The 15,847-nt window shown below is 41.8% G+C and overlaps 1 protein-coding gene across 1 annotated transcript in view; it reads right to left on the reverse strand.

The window, feature by feature from the left end:
• The window catches only part of TENM1 (teneurin transmembrane protein 1), a 193,159-nt gene that overhangs the window by 69,082 nt on the left and 108,230 nt on the right, over nt 1-15,847 (reverse strand). The window contains exon 12 of the mRNA XM_007453447.1: nt 10,189-10,343. Within this exon, the coding sequence (XP_007453509.1) occupies nt 10,189-10,343 (155 nt within the window). The remainder of the gene's footprint in view (nt 1-10,188; nt 10,344-15,847) is intronic.

The raw sequence follows: 15,847 nt of genomic DNA on the forward strand, positions 1-15,847 counted from the left end.
GGGAAAGAAAGTGAGAAAATCCATTGGAGGTTTGGTCGGTATGAGTTTATCATTATTATTGTAAAAAAAAAACAAAAAACCCACGCATAACATTTTTACCATCTTAACCTTGTTTAAGTGTGCAGTTCAGTTGTGTTAAGTATATTCACATTGTTGGGCAACAGATCTCTAGAGCTTTTTCATCTTGCAGTAATGACACTCTATACCCATTAAACATTCATTCCCTCTCTCCATTCCCCTTGGTATCTACCTTGCTACTTTCTGTCTCCATGATTTTGACTACTTTAGATACTGCATATGAGTGGACTCATACAGTATATGCCTTTTTGTGACTGGTCTATCTATCTCACTTTGCATTTCCTCAAGTTTCATCCACGTTGTAGGATGTGACAAGGCTTCCTTCTTTTTAAAGGCTATATAATATTCCATTGGCTGTATGTACCAGATTTTCTTTCTCGTGATATGTTTTAATACCATCCAATTCATTATTTGGTGGTCACTATAGAAGTGGTTGATTCAGGGACTTCCCTGGTAGTCCAGTGATTAAGACTTTGCACTTCCACTGCAGGGCACGTGGGTTTGATCCCTGGTTGGGGAGCTAAGATCCCATGTGCCGCAAGGCAAGGTCAAAAAAAAAAAAAAGTGGTTGATTTAGTTGTTTAAACTAACCAGCCAAATAGGATGAAGTAAATGGTTGGCACAAGGGCTGTCAAATAACTTTTTTGGTTTCATTTTACTACTCCCTGGGCCTCATTAATCTGCTCTTTGAGCCATTCTCCACTCCCTAAACTTCTCTTATCCTTTTTGTCACCTCTCTTTTACTCCCACCTAGCTGTCCCTGCTGCCCACTGGCATTGCTGGCTCCTGATAGAGGTGTTTACAGATATTTCAGATTAACTTGCCTACATCTTCCCTGTCTTGCCATTTACCGACAAGTCACTCCTTCCTTCCACTGCACATCCCTTGGTCTGAATTATCTGGAGTGTGGCCACAGACCGTTTCTTTGCTTTGACAGTGAGATAGGTTCCACAGTCACTGAGGCATTGGGAGGGGGTGGTGGAGGGGGTGGAGGTGGTGAGATTTTCATCTCTGGTGCCAAGAACTTTTAAAATAAACTTTCTTTTCTTTTTCTCCCCGGGAAACCCCTTTGTTCAAGCAAACTTACTATAATTCATATTTTCTTGATTCCCTACAGAGCTTCAAAAAATTCAGAAGTCTGTCCCTGCAGGGAATTACACTTGTAATGGCCTTCATTCCAAAGACATAATTCTGTTCTCTTTCAGTGTGCACATGGGAGAGTGATGGAAGTGCACAAGGAAAGGCAAGTAACCCCTGAAGAACCTGAGTTTCAGTAGCATCCATATCACTCAGGGTGATGGAGGACGTTCTGTAGAAATGAAAAGGTTGGCAGGGGAGAGAAGAAGAGACGATGAGGCACATTAGGCAAGAGTTTAAAAAGGGGGAAAGAAGGTGCCTTTTCTGTACTGAAATTACTGTTTCTTTTCTTTGTTCTCCCTGGATTGCTGTAACTTTTCATGCATGAATGTTATTATATATAGTTTTTCAAAACAACAGGAAATGCTGAATCCACTTGTATAAAATTGAATTGACATGTAGATTTCAAAGAGGAGGCTTATATTTCTCCTTCTATCCAGTTGTGGTTAGGGTATCTGAGACTTGCAAAAAGTTTAAAGAACAATAGAAAATAGCTTTTCTTCAGGCACGTAGAGACCTGAAGTCTATCAGGGAAGGCAAAGGTCCGCGGCTTGGGGCAGGTGGTATAATGCAGATGGATGAGAGAGAGGAAAGTTTTGTTTCCTTTGCTAAACAGAATGACCACAAAGAACATTGAGTCAAAGTTACTAAAGTCCAAGATGCGTGAAGGGACTGTAAAATAGCACCAAACTTCTTTAAACTGAGTTCAAGTTTCCTGGACAGAAAGAATTACCTCTTAGAGAGAATTGCAAACGAGTTTTTAGAACCAATTTTTACTATTACTGAGAAATACTGGGCAGTAGAAGATGTGCTGGACGATTAGAGGTGGTTAAACATAGGTCTGACCTCAAGAAGAATCCGAAGATGTGCCCCACAAACTGTAAGGAGGGGACCTGATGTTGATTTAGGAAAGGTCTTGGAATGGATTATTAAACAGTTGTTTCTTAGTTCTTAGATGAGGAAATGGTGTTTATAGATACTATGGCTGGAAACAAGTTATATCAAGGGATTCTTATTTTCTTTTAAACAGAGTTACCAACTTGGTAAGGTTTCTCATGATACCTTTGTGGATGAGTTAGGGGAAATACAGGTGAGTGTAGTGGCTTTCAAGCTTGTTTTGACTGTGACCCTCAGTAAGAATCATATTTTAGACCATTATTCAGGACAGACAATTGAAATAAAAGTTTCATGAAACAATACGTATTTACCCTTACCACACACGATGCACTCTGATTTTTTTTGTTGTTCTATTTCATTTTTCTTGAAAACTAGTCATAGGCCATCATATTGCTTTCCTGATCCACTGTGAATCACAACCCATAGGTGATAGTTCAAACAGATGGATTCACAATGTAAGAGATGACTACACTAGTGGTGCCACAATTTCATCTTGGCCTATCTATCCATCAATTTTATCATGGATGAAGACATAGAAGGCATTCAGCAAGTCCATAGGTGACACAAGGCTGGGAAGGGTAGTGAAGATATTGGATAATAGCAGAATACAAAGATAGGGACTGAATCTAATGAGATGGAATTGAATACAGACTAACATAAGATCTGGTACTATGATGTATGTGTAGTAAGGGTAAGTCAGTATTGTTTCATGAAACTTTTATTTCAACTATATATCCTGAATAATGGTGTAAAATATAATTCTTACTGAGGGTCACAGTCAAAACAACCGAAAAACCAACAGTGCAAGTACAAGATGAGGGGATGGGGATGAGAGACATGTGAATTTTTAGTCCTCTGTAATCACATCATACGTCAAAAGTGTCCAAAAATCCAGGGCTTCCCTGGTGGCGCAGTGCTTGAGAGTCCGCCTGCCGATGCAGGAGACGCGGGTTCGTGCCCCGTTTCGGGAGGATCCCACGTGCCGCGGAGCGGCTGGGCCCGTGAGCCATGGCCGCTGGGCCTGCGCGTCCGGAGCCTGTGCTCCGCAAATGGGGGAGGCCACAACAGTGAGAGGCCCATACTTTTCTCATTTGGGAAATTCCTATGCAAAAAAAAAAAAAAAAAAAAAAAAGTGTCCAAAAATCCAACTCAACTTTAACTGTGGTTTCTTAACCTGTGCTCTTTATTTTCCTAGCATTTTGCACAAGTGCTTTGGGGGATGCCATGCAAACTACCACTGGGTGGGAGTGAGCTTGAATAGAGAAGGTTCTAGGATACTACTTGTTTGAATTTGCTGTTTGTATCAGTTTTATAAATGGGGACTTCTTCTATTTGAAGTAAATGTTCCTTGGCAAAAGTCCTTCTGAAAACCACCAGGCGAAATGACCCGAAAGAGAATACAGAAAGAGGGTTCTGAGTTAGTCAGAGCACATCTGGATTATTTTACTCATTTCTGGAAGCCTCACTTTCAAAGAGATATTGATAAATGGGAACATGTTCAGAGAAGAATGAGGAGAACGGTGAAGGAACTCAAAACCGTGGCAAGTGAGGTGCAGTTAAATGAATCAGGGATGTGACTTAGGAGGCCTGAGAGAGTTGTTCACATATATTGAAAAGGCTGTCATGTGGAGAAGGCAGTTTGGTATAATAGTTTGGTGAAAAGAATGTGAACTTTGGCATCAGGTCAACCAGGTTCAAATTTCAACTCTGCCACTTATTGGTTGTGTGACCTTGACCAAGTTTCTCAACTCCTCTGAACCTTGTTTTTCATGTTTATTAAAAAATAGGGGAACATAATACTTCCCTTGAAGGACTGTCACGAGGATTAAGTAAGATAATATATATGAAAGTACTCAGTATAGTGCTTGGTTCACAAATATATTTATTTCATAGAAGACAGATTAATTCATACCACGAGGCCTAAAGAGTTGCAGTAAAGACTAGATGGTGAAAGTTAAAGGAAGATTAAAAAGTTAGAGGGATCCCAGAAGAGCCTCCCATCAGTCAGAGACACTCAAAGATGGAATGCGCTGCTGGGGAAGGGTAGTGAGTTCCCTATCCCAAGAGGCATTTGAGGAGAGGCTGGAATATTACTAAATGGTGAGAATATTCTGGAGGGAATGACTGGGGAGAGGAGGAGAATTCCCAGTAGACTAGCTCAACAGATTGAATGCATGGGGCAAAGGCTGGCTCCTCCAAAGGACCAGATACTGTTCTCTCATAACCATGAATGATGCCTCCTTCCACTTGTTGGGCCCATCGGACAAATGAGCGCTTTGGGGAAGCACTTTGTAGTATAAAGATGATCCAACAAGCATATACGGAGGACTGGTTATGTATTGGATACTCAAAGTGTGCACATTATGGACAGTGGGTCAACAGGATTATCTGCATACAAGAGGTCCATGTTGCTCGTGTATCGGCTATTGGGCTGATTTTGGGGAGAGCATTGGGCTGGCCCCAAGGAGTAAATCAACTCTCAAATTTGCTAGCACACCAAGAGACTTGGTCTAACTCCCAATTCCATTCTAGTCAGGCACAAGATGGAAGTGAGTTACCAGAGCAAGATGATTCAAAAGCAGCAACGGAAATAAAGAGCCCGATCTCTTCATAATCAACTCATCTCCTGAAGTGAAAGGCCTGGTTGTTTATAGCAGTGCTGACAATGGGCAGTTATGCTTCAGAGTTTATACCGAGAGTTGTTTCACATTTCAGTAAATCAAAAAAAGATATTGATTTTGAACAAATGGCTGATTTTATTGTCAAAGCAAATTTCATTTCTTGAGATGATTAGATTTTACTAAACTCTCTCCTAAGTGCCACTAAACACACATTCTGTGAATAAACAGCATATTCCTCAGCCAAATGGCATTTGTCACCCACTAAATACAATTATATTTGGTCATCTCCAGTTGTCACTGAAAATGCAGAAGTGGGAAAATTGCACACTGCGAGTCAGAAAGTTTTTGCTCAACTCTTGTCTGTATGACTTAATAGCTATGGTCATAGCACAATACATAATCCTTCTGACTACCAGTTTTCTTCTCTGTAGATGGGGAGGGTGGCTTCTTCTCTCAAGGGTGGTTGGGTAGTGGAGATAAAAAGGAACAGTGTGAGTAAGATGCTTAGCATAGCTCCTGGCACATAGTAAGCTCTCAATAAGTAGTAGCAGTTATTATTAGAATTAACAGAAGGAGAATATTCACAATCTCCTGAGGATTAGGGCACGCTTTTGAGGATTGATTCTTCCCAGGGGCTCACGTTTTCCTCAGAAAAGAACAGAAAACAAAGGCATCACGTCCCAGCTTCCAAAGGTATTATACTATGCTAGCATGAATGGGCCTTCCCACGTTGGGGACTTTTGTGTGTGTGTGTGTGATTTCAGTTTCCCGACCAGGGATCGAACCCAGGCCCCCCAGGCAGTGGAAGCACTGAGTCCTAACCACTGGACAGGCCGAGAATGCCCAGGACCTTTTGGTTTTGAAATGTAGGGAGAGTAACAAGGAACTTCAGCAATTGGGTTATATTTCTGTAGAGAAACCTTCATGACGTTGTAAGGGCCCTTGAGAAAACAGTTGATCCATCTTCCTGATTCCAGAGAGGCCTGTATTCCAAGCATTCATAGATTACTGCTATCCAACATTTGCTTTAAAAGTTTCAGAAGGTGGGGATTCTATAAGATCTTTTGATAATGTATGATACTGCCACATTGTCTTAGAATCAGTAAGCTCTTCATAAGGTCTGATTCAAATCTTCATGCTGCAGAACAGGCCTCTATTTTTTCTCTTGCCTCTGCCTGTCAGCAGAATCTGTGTGCTCTCATTTAGACATTTGTCTCTACCCTCACCCATCAATATATTTTGATTTACTGAAATATAAAACTGAGCACTGGAAGCTCAGCTGGATCACTGTAAGTACTACTATAAACAACTGGGGCTTTCCTCTTGGAAGGTGTTATGAAGCTCCCTACTCAGCTTTCTTCCTTCCAGCTCAAGGCAGCCCATGTTCTTAAGCAGAGTCACGGGAAACCTAAGTCCCCAGTCTGCCACCATTGTCTAAACAGACAGTGGAAACTCTGTCCGTAGAGGCTGAGCACCTGGGAAGCTGTGCCACGCGCTGGCTTCCTCCCGGTAGACACTTTGACCCAGAGCATTTCCTTTGGTGTCGTCCAGCTTTTGTCCACCTGTGCCGCAACTGGGTGCTGATTTGCTTCAGTGCCAGATCCTCCCCCTTCCCAGCCAAACATCTCAAAAGAGTGATCTATTTTCACTTCCTTCACTTCCTCACCTCCCACTCTACCACTGCAGTCCAACTCCAATTAAATTGCACTGTACCAAAGGCACTCTTTATCAGAGTCACGAATGCTGTCCAACCAAATGGCTTCTTAAAACAACAACAGGGCTTCCCTGGTGGCGCAGTGGTTAAGAATCCGCCTGCCAGGACTTCCCTGGTGGCGCAGTGGTTGGGAGTCCGCCTGCCGATGCGGGGGACGCGGGGTCGTGCCCCGGTCCGGGAAGGTCCCCCGTGCCGCGGAGCAGCTGGGCCCGTGAGCCATGGCCGCTGAGCCTGCGCGTCCGGAACCTGTGCTCCGCAACGGGAGAGGCCCCAGCAGTGAGAGGCCCGCATACCGCAGAAACAACAACAACAACAACAACAACAACAACAAAAACACACCTTATTTTACGTGACCTCTAAGCAGCATTTGATATTAACCGTTCCCTTCCTTTTGAAAAGCTTGCTTCCCTTGCGTTTTTGGACCACATGCATTCCTGGTTTTCTTCCTACTTGTCGGGTCTCTTCATCTCAGTCTCCTTTTTGTGGGTTCCTATTCCTCATTCTTCTCTTGAATATTGTTATCGTTGGAGTTTGGTCTGAAGCCTTCTCTTTTTTTCTGCTTATGTACCCTCCCTGGAAGATCTCACCCACTTCCCTATTTGCCATTACCATGGGATAAAACTGATAATCCCAAACCTCATCTCCATTTTAGGCCTTGATATCCAGTTGCCTGCCAGATGTATTTACCTGAACATGCAATGGTACCTCAAACACAGTTTGCCCCCAAATAAACCCCTCACCCAACCCTCACCCAAACTTGCTTCTCCTCTTCTTGTATTTCTTATCTCAGCGAATGGCACCACTATACACATACTTCCTTAATTCCAAAATTGTCAGTCAGCAAGTTCTTTGATTGTAGCTCCAATATTTCACTAATCTGTCTCGCTTTCTCAATCCACACTGCTGAGACTTTAGGCTTGGCCATTCTCATTGCGTGCCTATGTAACCCGCATGAAGCTGGGCAGCTTCACGGTCAGGGTCATCACGGAGTTGTATCTCAAAGAAATATCACCTGAACAGCCACAAAAAAATTTGGAAAGCAATTTAATTTGCACTAAAGTTTCTTGAAAAGGGACTAATCATTTATTTATTGATGTTTTGTCCCTGTCTCACCTATATTGCTTTGACTGCCTCTTAAGTGGTCTCCCTGCCTCTAATACTGTTTCCCTCCACTTGATTCTCTATACTACAGCTAGAATGCTCCTTTAAAAATGAATTTCCATGTTTAAGACTATTTTAAAAATGCATTTTCCTGCTTAATGCTCTCATTGGCTCCCCATTGTCCGCTGGATAAAACTGGAACTCCATCACGCTTATAAGGTCCTTCACCACATTGTCCGCACTTAACTCCTTCATATTCTTTGTACCATACAGTGTCTTTTTCATATTGGCATATGTGTTAACTATGCCTGCTGAGCACTTACTGTACATGTCCAAAGAAGGTACAGTGGGAAACTCATTAGATACATAGTTTGGCAACAGAGAGCGGATTATATATTAAACATTGTGATGTTAAATTCCAGGAAGGGAATGAGACCACAGAGGGGATCAGAAGCATTAGGGAAGGGTCCCGTGGAAGAGGTGAGGTGTAAGGAGGGTAGGGAAGGGGATCTGGACCAGCAGAAGAAATTCCAGTCTGAAGGATCGGGGCCATGAGAAGCAGCCTCCTAATAAAAGTGGAAGGTCATACTCTGGACAAGTAGACATCAGTCCAGACTCACGGTCCTGTGCCGGCCTAAGAGGAAAAATGCCAGATACTCTTTAGGGTGCTCGAAGCACACAACACGAAGAGATGGCCAGCAGCGGAGATAGAAGCCAAAATAATGTGGACATGAAGCCTGATTCCTCTCCCAGGCTGTCCTGCTGGTTTCGAACATGTACCCTGACCCACCCCACTTAACTCTCCATCTCCTCCCCACCTCCCCCCCCCAAAATGACTGTTTTTCTCAAGCCGAAGTTGTGTAAGGAAAAGGGAAGGGGGCTACTGTCAGGGAAACTGAGGCTTGGAATGAAATGCCATAGAGAAACTGTGACTCTGTCTCCTGTTCGGTGGGCTGCACTCTGCGTGCCAAGCTGAACGGGATGAGGTAGCTTTTACGGCGGCAGTTATGGCTTGCAAGGTGTCGTGTGAAAAAGGACCCTTCTCATGGTGATGAAGATCCTATGTTTGCTCTATTTAGACAAAGAATTCTCTTTTCAGCATAACTTTCCACACCGAAACACATAAATTGTTTAGAGCTGACTGACTGCAATACTAAGTGTTCTATTTTAAGTTAAAACTATCCCACAAGTGAATCATATACGTGCATCTTCTCTCTTTCGTCCCCCTCCTCCATGTAAACACATTCACGCCCTTCCTCACTGCCATAAATAATGCTCCTTTTGCTTGCCTCCCGCAGGACTTTGCATCGTGGAAAGTTAGGCTGCTCTAGGACTTGATAGCCTGATCCTCTCTTATCTCTCTTAAAGAGTGTTCATTCATTTTGTCAGTTTTCCAGGCCTTCCAATTCCGATTTTATTTTTGTAGTTGACTCTATTTGACTATTTTCTGAGGTTCTGGGGTGAGGCGGGGCAGCCTAACCGTGGAGAATATTGCTGGTTGCCTACTGAAGAGCAATCCTTCATTCCTTGCTAACAGAACCCTGATTTGGGTTCTAGAATTAGGTAGCAGTCTGCTCAGGGAGGCTGACCCAGTTCCAGAGGGTCTGAATCCATTTTGGAGATCCCATTTCCCCTTTGCCAGTGACTCACTTCTGGCCAATGTGACACAAGAAGGAAATCTGCCGGCATCTTTGCCTACTTCTGGTCATCTCACTATGTGAATTAATGAAACCTTATTGTCCAAATCACTTTTAGTTAAGTGTCTTACTACTTGCAGTCAAAACCATCCTCTCTGATACACTAACCAATTCTGAAACTCTCAACTTCTACTGTGATTCACTTGAAAAGATAAATAATCTACTTCATCAGAGTCATAGATTCATGGAATGTTAGTTTGAAAGTGCCTTTGACGACTGTCTAGTCTGTTTCCCTCACTGAACATACCAACTGCTTGTGTCTGCAAACTAAGAAAGTCATCCACAAGGTGTTGGGACTGTGCTCTATGCTCTGTAATCTCTACCTGTCTAATCCTGATTTTGCATAATTCTGGTAAAATCAGAATTTTGAACTCAGACGGGAACTACACTGAATTTTCACTTTTATTCTCATAGGCAAAAGGCTCTCCTAAATACACGTAAGATAGACCTCAGAGGGAATGTTGCTTTTACTTCAAAAAAAAAAAACAACAACAACACAAAAAACCGCCCTAGAAATAGCTATTTACATAGACAAGAATAATAAGTCATGCTCATATATTCATTAAAAAAGATTTCCAGACTTTAGTAGTCAGTACTTTTCCAAATGTGAGTTATTGTATTATTCAAAAATAATAAAATTACATATCTTGGACCATAGTCAATAAGTGAAATTGGCCTTACCCTCTAATTGATTCAAATTTGAGAGACTTTAATGTTCACGCCAACATTCCACCCAGTGGTACTCCCATCCTAGTTTACTCTTTTCTCTCAACTGAGTTTTTCTGAGGAGGAAGAAAGTAACTTACATAAAGAGAAACTTCTGCTATCTGGTGTTATAATGGATATGCCAGGCTTCCTTCCTACCTAATTTCTGTATGAGAAAATTGTTATCCATTTCCATGATGCCAAATGGTGATAGCGCTTGAAAACCATTGGTGCCTACCTGAGTGATGTCCATTCCCGAGTCACAGCTCAGTGGCTGTGTGGAAGTCAGACCGTTTGAGCCGATTACAGTTGTGATCATAGCATTCTCATCAATTCTCCGAATCATAGTCCCATCCACAAAGTAAATGAATCCATGCCTATCAACTGTGATGCCTGTTGGGGAGGAGCAATTGAGCATTAGTAGTCTAGAGGGGCCACATTTGTACCAAGATCAGTATTTTGAAAGAAGCCATAGAAATGAAAAGTCATTTTAAAGACATATGGATTCAATTTTGCTCAGCACAGACAGAACAGTAACGGGAGAGGTTTGTTTGGACACACATTCACTCCTCTGTGTATTGAGAAGAAACGACAAAATGTAATATGTGGAGAGAAAGCCAGTCTAATAATTTTGTTGTCCAGTTTTACATTTCCACCCCCCTGATACTTGCTTACTCCCACAAACAGAAAAAAAAAAAAATCCTCTAAGACAAATGGGAAAAGACAGGGGAGGCAGTGTATGTTACATTTCTTTTAGAGTGCAGATGCACAGGCCGCTGCTTATTTTCATAGTTGCATTAGAAATAACTGACTTGGAAAGCATTAAAATTATTTTCATCAATTCACTCTCAGTTAACAGAGTCTGTAATAATTCTGATAAACTGGACTGAGTTTTTTCTCTGTATTATCTGTTAAGAGGGCAGCTGGAGAGCAAAATTATGGTGTCACAAAAGGAATGGTTAAGCTTCTAGAAAAAATACAAGTCAATAAAATTCTCACAGTAGTTTTACACACTGTGCTAATTACAGTCTTGTTTCTTGGAAAATATATAAAAGCAGTTAGAAGGCTGGGGTTCTAATACTGAATGCACCACTTACAACTGATGTGTGACTTTGAGTCATTCAGCCTCCTCTTTGGTAAAATATGGGAAAGATTATCTGCCTGTGATATTGCGATTTATAATAAAGAATTTTGGTCTCCCTTCCCTTTTCTAACTCAGAGCTCCTAAAACTCTTGGGATTGCCTGTGGTGAGAGAGATAAAGGTGACTTTTGTTATGTTAATGAGGTGACTTTGGCCGCACTTTGGCCGAAGAATAGGCTGGTTGCCAGAACCAACCTGGTGATTAGAGGATTGGAACTTTCAGTCCCACCTCCTGACCTGGGCTGGAGATTGAGTTCAAAGGCCAATGGCCAATGATTTAATCAATTATGATTATGAGGCCTCCACTGAAAACCCAGAAGGAGAGGCTTTGGAGAGCTTCCATGTTGGTGAACACAGGGCGATTTGGGGAGAATGGTGCACCTGGAGAGGGCCTGGAAGCGTCCTCTCCTTTTCCCCATACCTTGCCCCATGCATCTCTTCCATCTGGCTCTTCCTGAGTTACATCCTTTTTATAATAAACCAGTTATCTAGTGAGTAAACTGTTTCTCTGAGTTAGCTGAGCCGCTCTACCAAAATAATGGAACCCAAGAAGGGAGTTGTTGGAACTTCCTATCTACAGCAGTTCTGTCAGAAACACAGGTGACAACCTGGACTTGTGGTTGGCATGTGAAGTGGTGTTGGGAGAAGGCAGTCTTGCAGGACTCACCCCTTAACCTGTGGGATCTGATACTATTTATGGGTAAATCGCGTCAGAATTAAGTGAAATCGTAGAACACTCAACTGGTGTAGAATTGCTTGGTGTTGTTGGTGGTGGTTCTCCCCATGCTGGAAATTGGTCTCAGAACACCTTTTATTGCTTTACTTGGCTAAAGTGACCAACTGTCCTGGCTTGCCTGGGACTGAGGCAGGGTTCAGTTTTAAACCTGCGACAGTCCTGGACAAACTAGGATGAGTTGGTAATTCTATGCCTAGGTTGTAGTAAGTATCTGATGAAATAATGCATTTAAAAAGTGTCAGACACTGATAAAGAACATATGGTTCAACTCCTGCTTCCCTTGCTACTTTGAAAATAACCACATGGCATTACTTTCAAATTCGTTTACAAGTTAGTCTTTTCCTAGTTCTCCTTTATTCAGACCTTGTGAAACTCAGAATGTATGTTAAAGTTAGGAAGATCTGTGACAACCAGCACGTCCTTAGTGCTCATGCGTGCACCCACACACACGCACACACACACGCACAATAATTTTCCTGGCCAACTTAATAAACCCAACTTAATAAACTGCCTGTAGACGAGTTAGTTCATTGGCAGGAGGTTAATATTAAGGCTCGACTTTATGATGTACTTTGATTAATCCTGATGTTCCTCATGAAGTATTAATCCTTAACATCTATAAAAGTTACAGATTCATTTTTTAAAATAAATTTATTTATTTTTGGCCGCATCGGGTCTTCGTTGTGGTGCGTGGGCTTCTCATTGCGGTGGCTCCTCTTGTTGCAGAGCACAGGTTCTAGGCGCGCCGGCTTCAGTAGTTGCAGCACGCAGGCTCAGTAGTTGTGGCTCGCCAGCTCTAGAGCACAGGCTCAGTAGTTGGGGCGCACTGGCTTAGTTGCTCCGCGGCATGTGGGATCTTCTGGGACCAGGGCTCGGAACCCTTGTCCCCTGCATTGGCAGGCGGATTCTCAACCACTGTACCACCAGGGAAGCCCCAAATTCATCTTAACTTTCCCTGAATGCCTCTAAAGTCATCTATGTTTTGGTGAGTTCTCCAAGGAAACCAGCATGTCCAAACAAGGGGAATTCCATGTCAATAAGTCCCTTTATTATTTTGGGTGGCATAAAGACCTTAAAGAAGGTTTTTAAAAAGACTTTTAAGGCCGCGGCAGGTCAAAGGATGATGGCATAGGAACATTTCTTTCATCTCCAGAATATCTGGACTGAAGATGAATCAAGGGGTATTTCTGCTTTCTATTTTTCTTTGTGTTTTGGCGAAATCAATTTCTTAAATGCCTAGAATTTGGTCTGGTGTGTGGCAGGCCTATGCTTTGGGATCACCTTCTATGACCTCTGTATTCAATATCACTGAAGGTGAACTTGGAAATTCGGCTGTCATAAGAGGATGAACTGAAAGATCAAGACTCAAATCTGAAGAGAGAAAGGCTAAGAGCAGACAGGCTTGAAGTGTATAAAATCATGAATTATTTACCAAACGCATACTGAATGGCAAGTTCTGTGCGCGCTAAAGGACGAAGAATTCAGGTACATGGAAAGCAAGACTAAGAGGATACTGTGAAAGTGCTGCTCTAACTGGGAGATGATAAAGTTAGAGAATCAAATCCCTGAAAATTGAAACAGATTCCCAAAAGGTATAGACAAATGTATTCCTCCAGAAACTAGCAGTACAGAAACATACATCTTTATGCTGACATCAGGGAGGACCATTCTGTTCCTTGACTACTACACTCCTCACCCCCGTCAGAGGGTGGAGTTTGGCCTGATCTGGGGAGGATAATCTTGGACTTCCATGGTTTTCCCACTTTTAATTTTTGTGAACTTCTAAACACTGAACTGCCCTCTCTCTGTTCCTGTCAGCTGAACTCCACAGATGAGGCTTATTAAATCCTCGCTGTTGGCCTTCGGGGCTCATTTGGCTGACAGTTTGTAGGATGTTCTCCTTTCATATATTTGTGTAGCAATTTCTTTTATCGCGGTCCAAATTCCAAAATACTCCAATTTTTGAGATTCTTTAATTAAATTAAATTAAATTAAATATTATACTGATGTTTGGAGTTGAAAAAGAAATAGTAGAAAGGGCTTTGAGGGACTGTGTGATAGGTGTTTTATTTATGCATCTAGGCATATTTTATATGTACATATTTTCATTTCCTCTCATTTTCCTACCCCAACCAATGAACCAACCAAACAACCAACATACAGACAAATTCCCCAAACAACTAGTTTTACAAACTCTTCGCTGGTGAGGTTTAAAGGGTATTTAATTTTCACTGAGGTTAAAAACCAAACTGGAAATCACGGGCAAGAAAAAGAGAATTATTTCTGCCATTACTTGGCTGGGGAGCGGGAGGGGGCGTGGTCATCTCCCATAATGAGTATCGGTAGAGCCCAGGGATGTTGATGACGCAGTATGATCTATTACTGTTTGTTAGACTGAGTGGGAGGAGGTAGCACATGCCCAGTCTATTTTAAATTTTATTCTTCAGAGATGGGGACGTGAGTGATTTCAGAGCACATAAAGCCATCTGGGGCTAGCAAGATCTCACAGATTCAATAAGACATTCATATTTTGATATAGTTGTACCCAGATTTCCAAAATTTGTTACCCAATGCTGTGGGCATAATTTGTTCCAAGGGTCACGCCCCTTGATGTGCTTACTTGACAGGGTTTTCATTAGCACTTAAAACACAGTGGAAGGCACAGTCTTTGAATGAGAAAGGAATTAAACTGCATTGAAAAGACTCACTTCCAGGGTTTGAAATTTTAACCAGTATTCATTTTTAGAGCAAGCAAAAAATATATAGATCTGTGCGATTACCACAAAGTTAGGCAGTGATGCAGGGTGGGTGGGATAGAGGTGGGACGAACAGCCAAGGAATACACTTCCCTCAGATGCCCAGACAGCATGTTTAGCTTGGAGCACATTTTTACATTCGTGAGAAAATAAATAAATCCTTGTAAATTAGTGCATATAATGAAAGCACTGACAGACCATAACCTGGAAGTGTGAATGGTGCTGCCTCCATTCATCAGCATTAAGCCCTAACAAGCTCTTTCTATGGAGGAACCTGCTCATAAATAAAGTGCATCTTGTAAAAAAAAAAATCATTCGCAGTGTCTTATGCAAAGTAGGGGACATTATATAATATCTGAACTGCAGGCTCTTTTCTCTGTGAAGCATAGCTCTGTATGAAACGGCTGCAAATTAACGGGCGAAAGTATTTGACTTCTTCCCTTGTCTTATTATCCTCCAATGAATAAATACTATAATTCTTAAGAAGACAATTGCCTAAAGCTGGGGCAGCCTGGATAGTTACCAATAGATTTATCACCTGTTGGGGAAGAGGATGCTGCTGATCAATACTGAAGCAGCAGGGGCAACCTGATGTGGTATCACTGAGAGTCCAGATGTGGAGGTTAACAGCCTGGAAATAGTAGCTAAAATCCCAAATTAGATAACAGAGAAGATCAGAGTTTTTGGCTGTGCAGAATGCCAATTTCAAATGTTGGCAGAAGGCATCTCTGTATTTAATTTATAAAAAGTACAGCTGTTGAGGCCACCTATATTTTTATTATTTCTGTATTAAAAATGAACCTTCTTTCAGAATATAAGCTTTGGAAAGTAGTCATAAAATTCTCTCCATCTACAGCCCTAGCAACCAGAAAACTGCAATACTGCTTTTTTTTTTTTTTTTTCCTGCCACAATCTGCTCTTTAATTTTATGAGACAGAGGTAAGTGGTTAAAATAAACTTTCAGGGAATGTCCTAAGTGCAATATGGCATCAGCTCAATCTCCAATACTGAGTGTGCTGAATTGTGTTGCTGACATTAGCCAGTTGATCATAAAGTGCCTTTTAAGTCAAAGAGAGTTTAAATTTTTTGCTTTGTTTCTGTGCATTTCAATTCTCTGAAAATTGGTATCATATGTGTGGTCTATATGGAAATTCTCCACTAGGCAGAAAAGTCCATTCCCCAACTGATCTAACTACTGTCCACTTATAACTACCTACCAAAATCAGAAAGGGCCAAGTTACTTCTGTACAATAAGCCTGTTAT

The sequence above is a fragment of the Lipotes vexillifer genome, unplaced genomic scaffold, assembly GCF_000442215.2.
Source record: "Lipotes vexillifer unplaced genomic scaffold, Lipotes_vexillifer_v1.1 scaffold11, whole genome shotgun sequence".
NCBI lineage: Eukaryota > Metazoa > Chordata > Mammalia > Artiodactyla > Lipotidae > Lipotes > Lipotes vexillifer.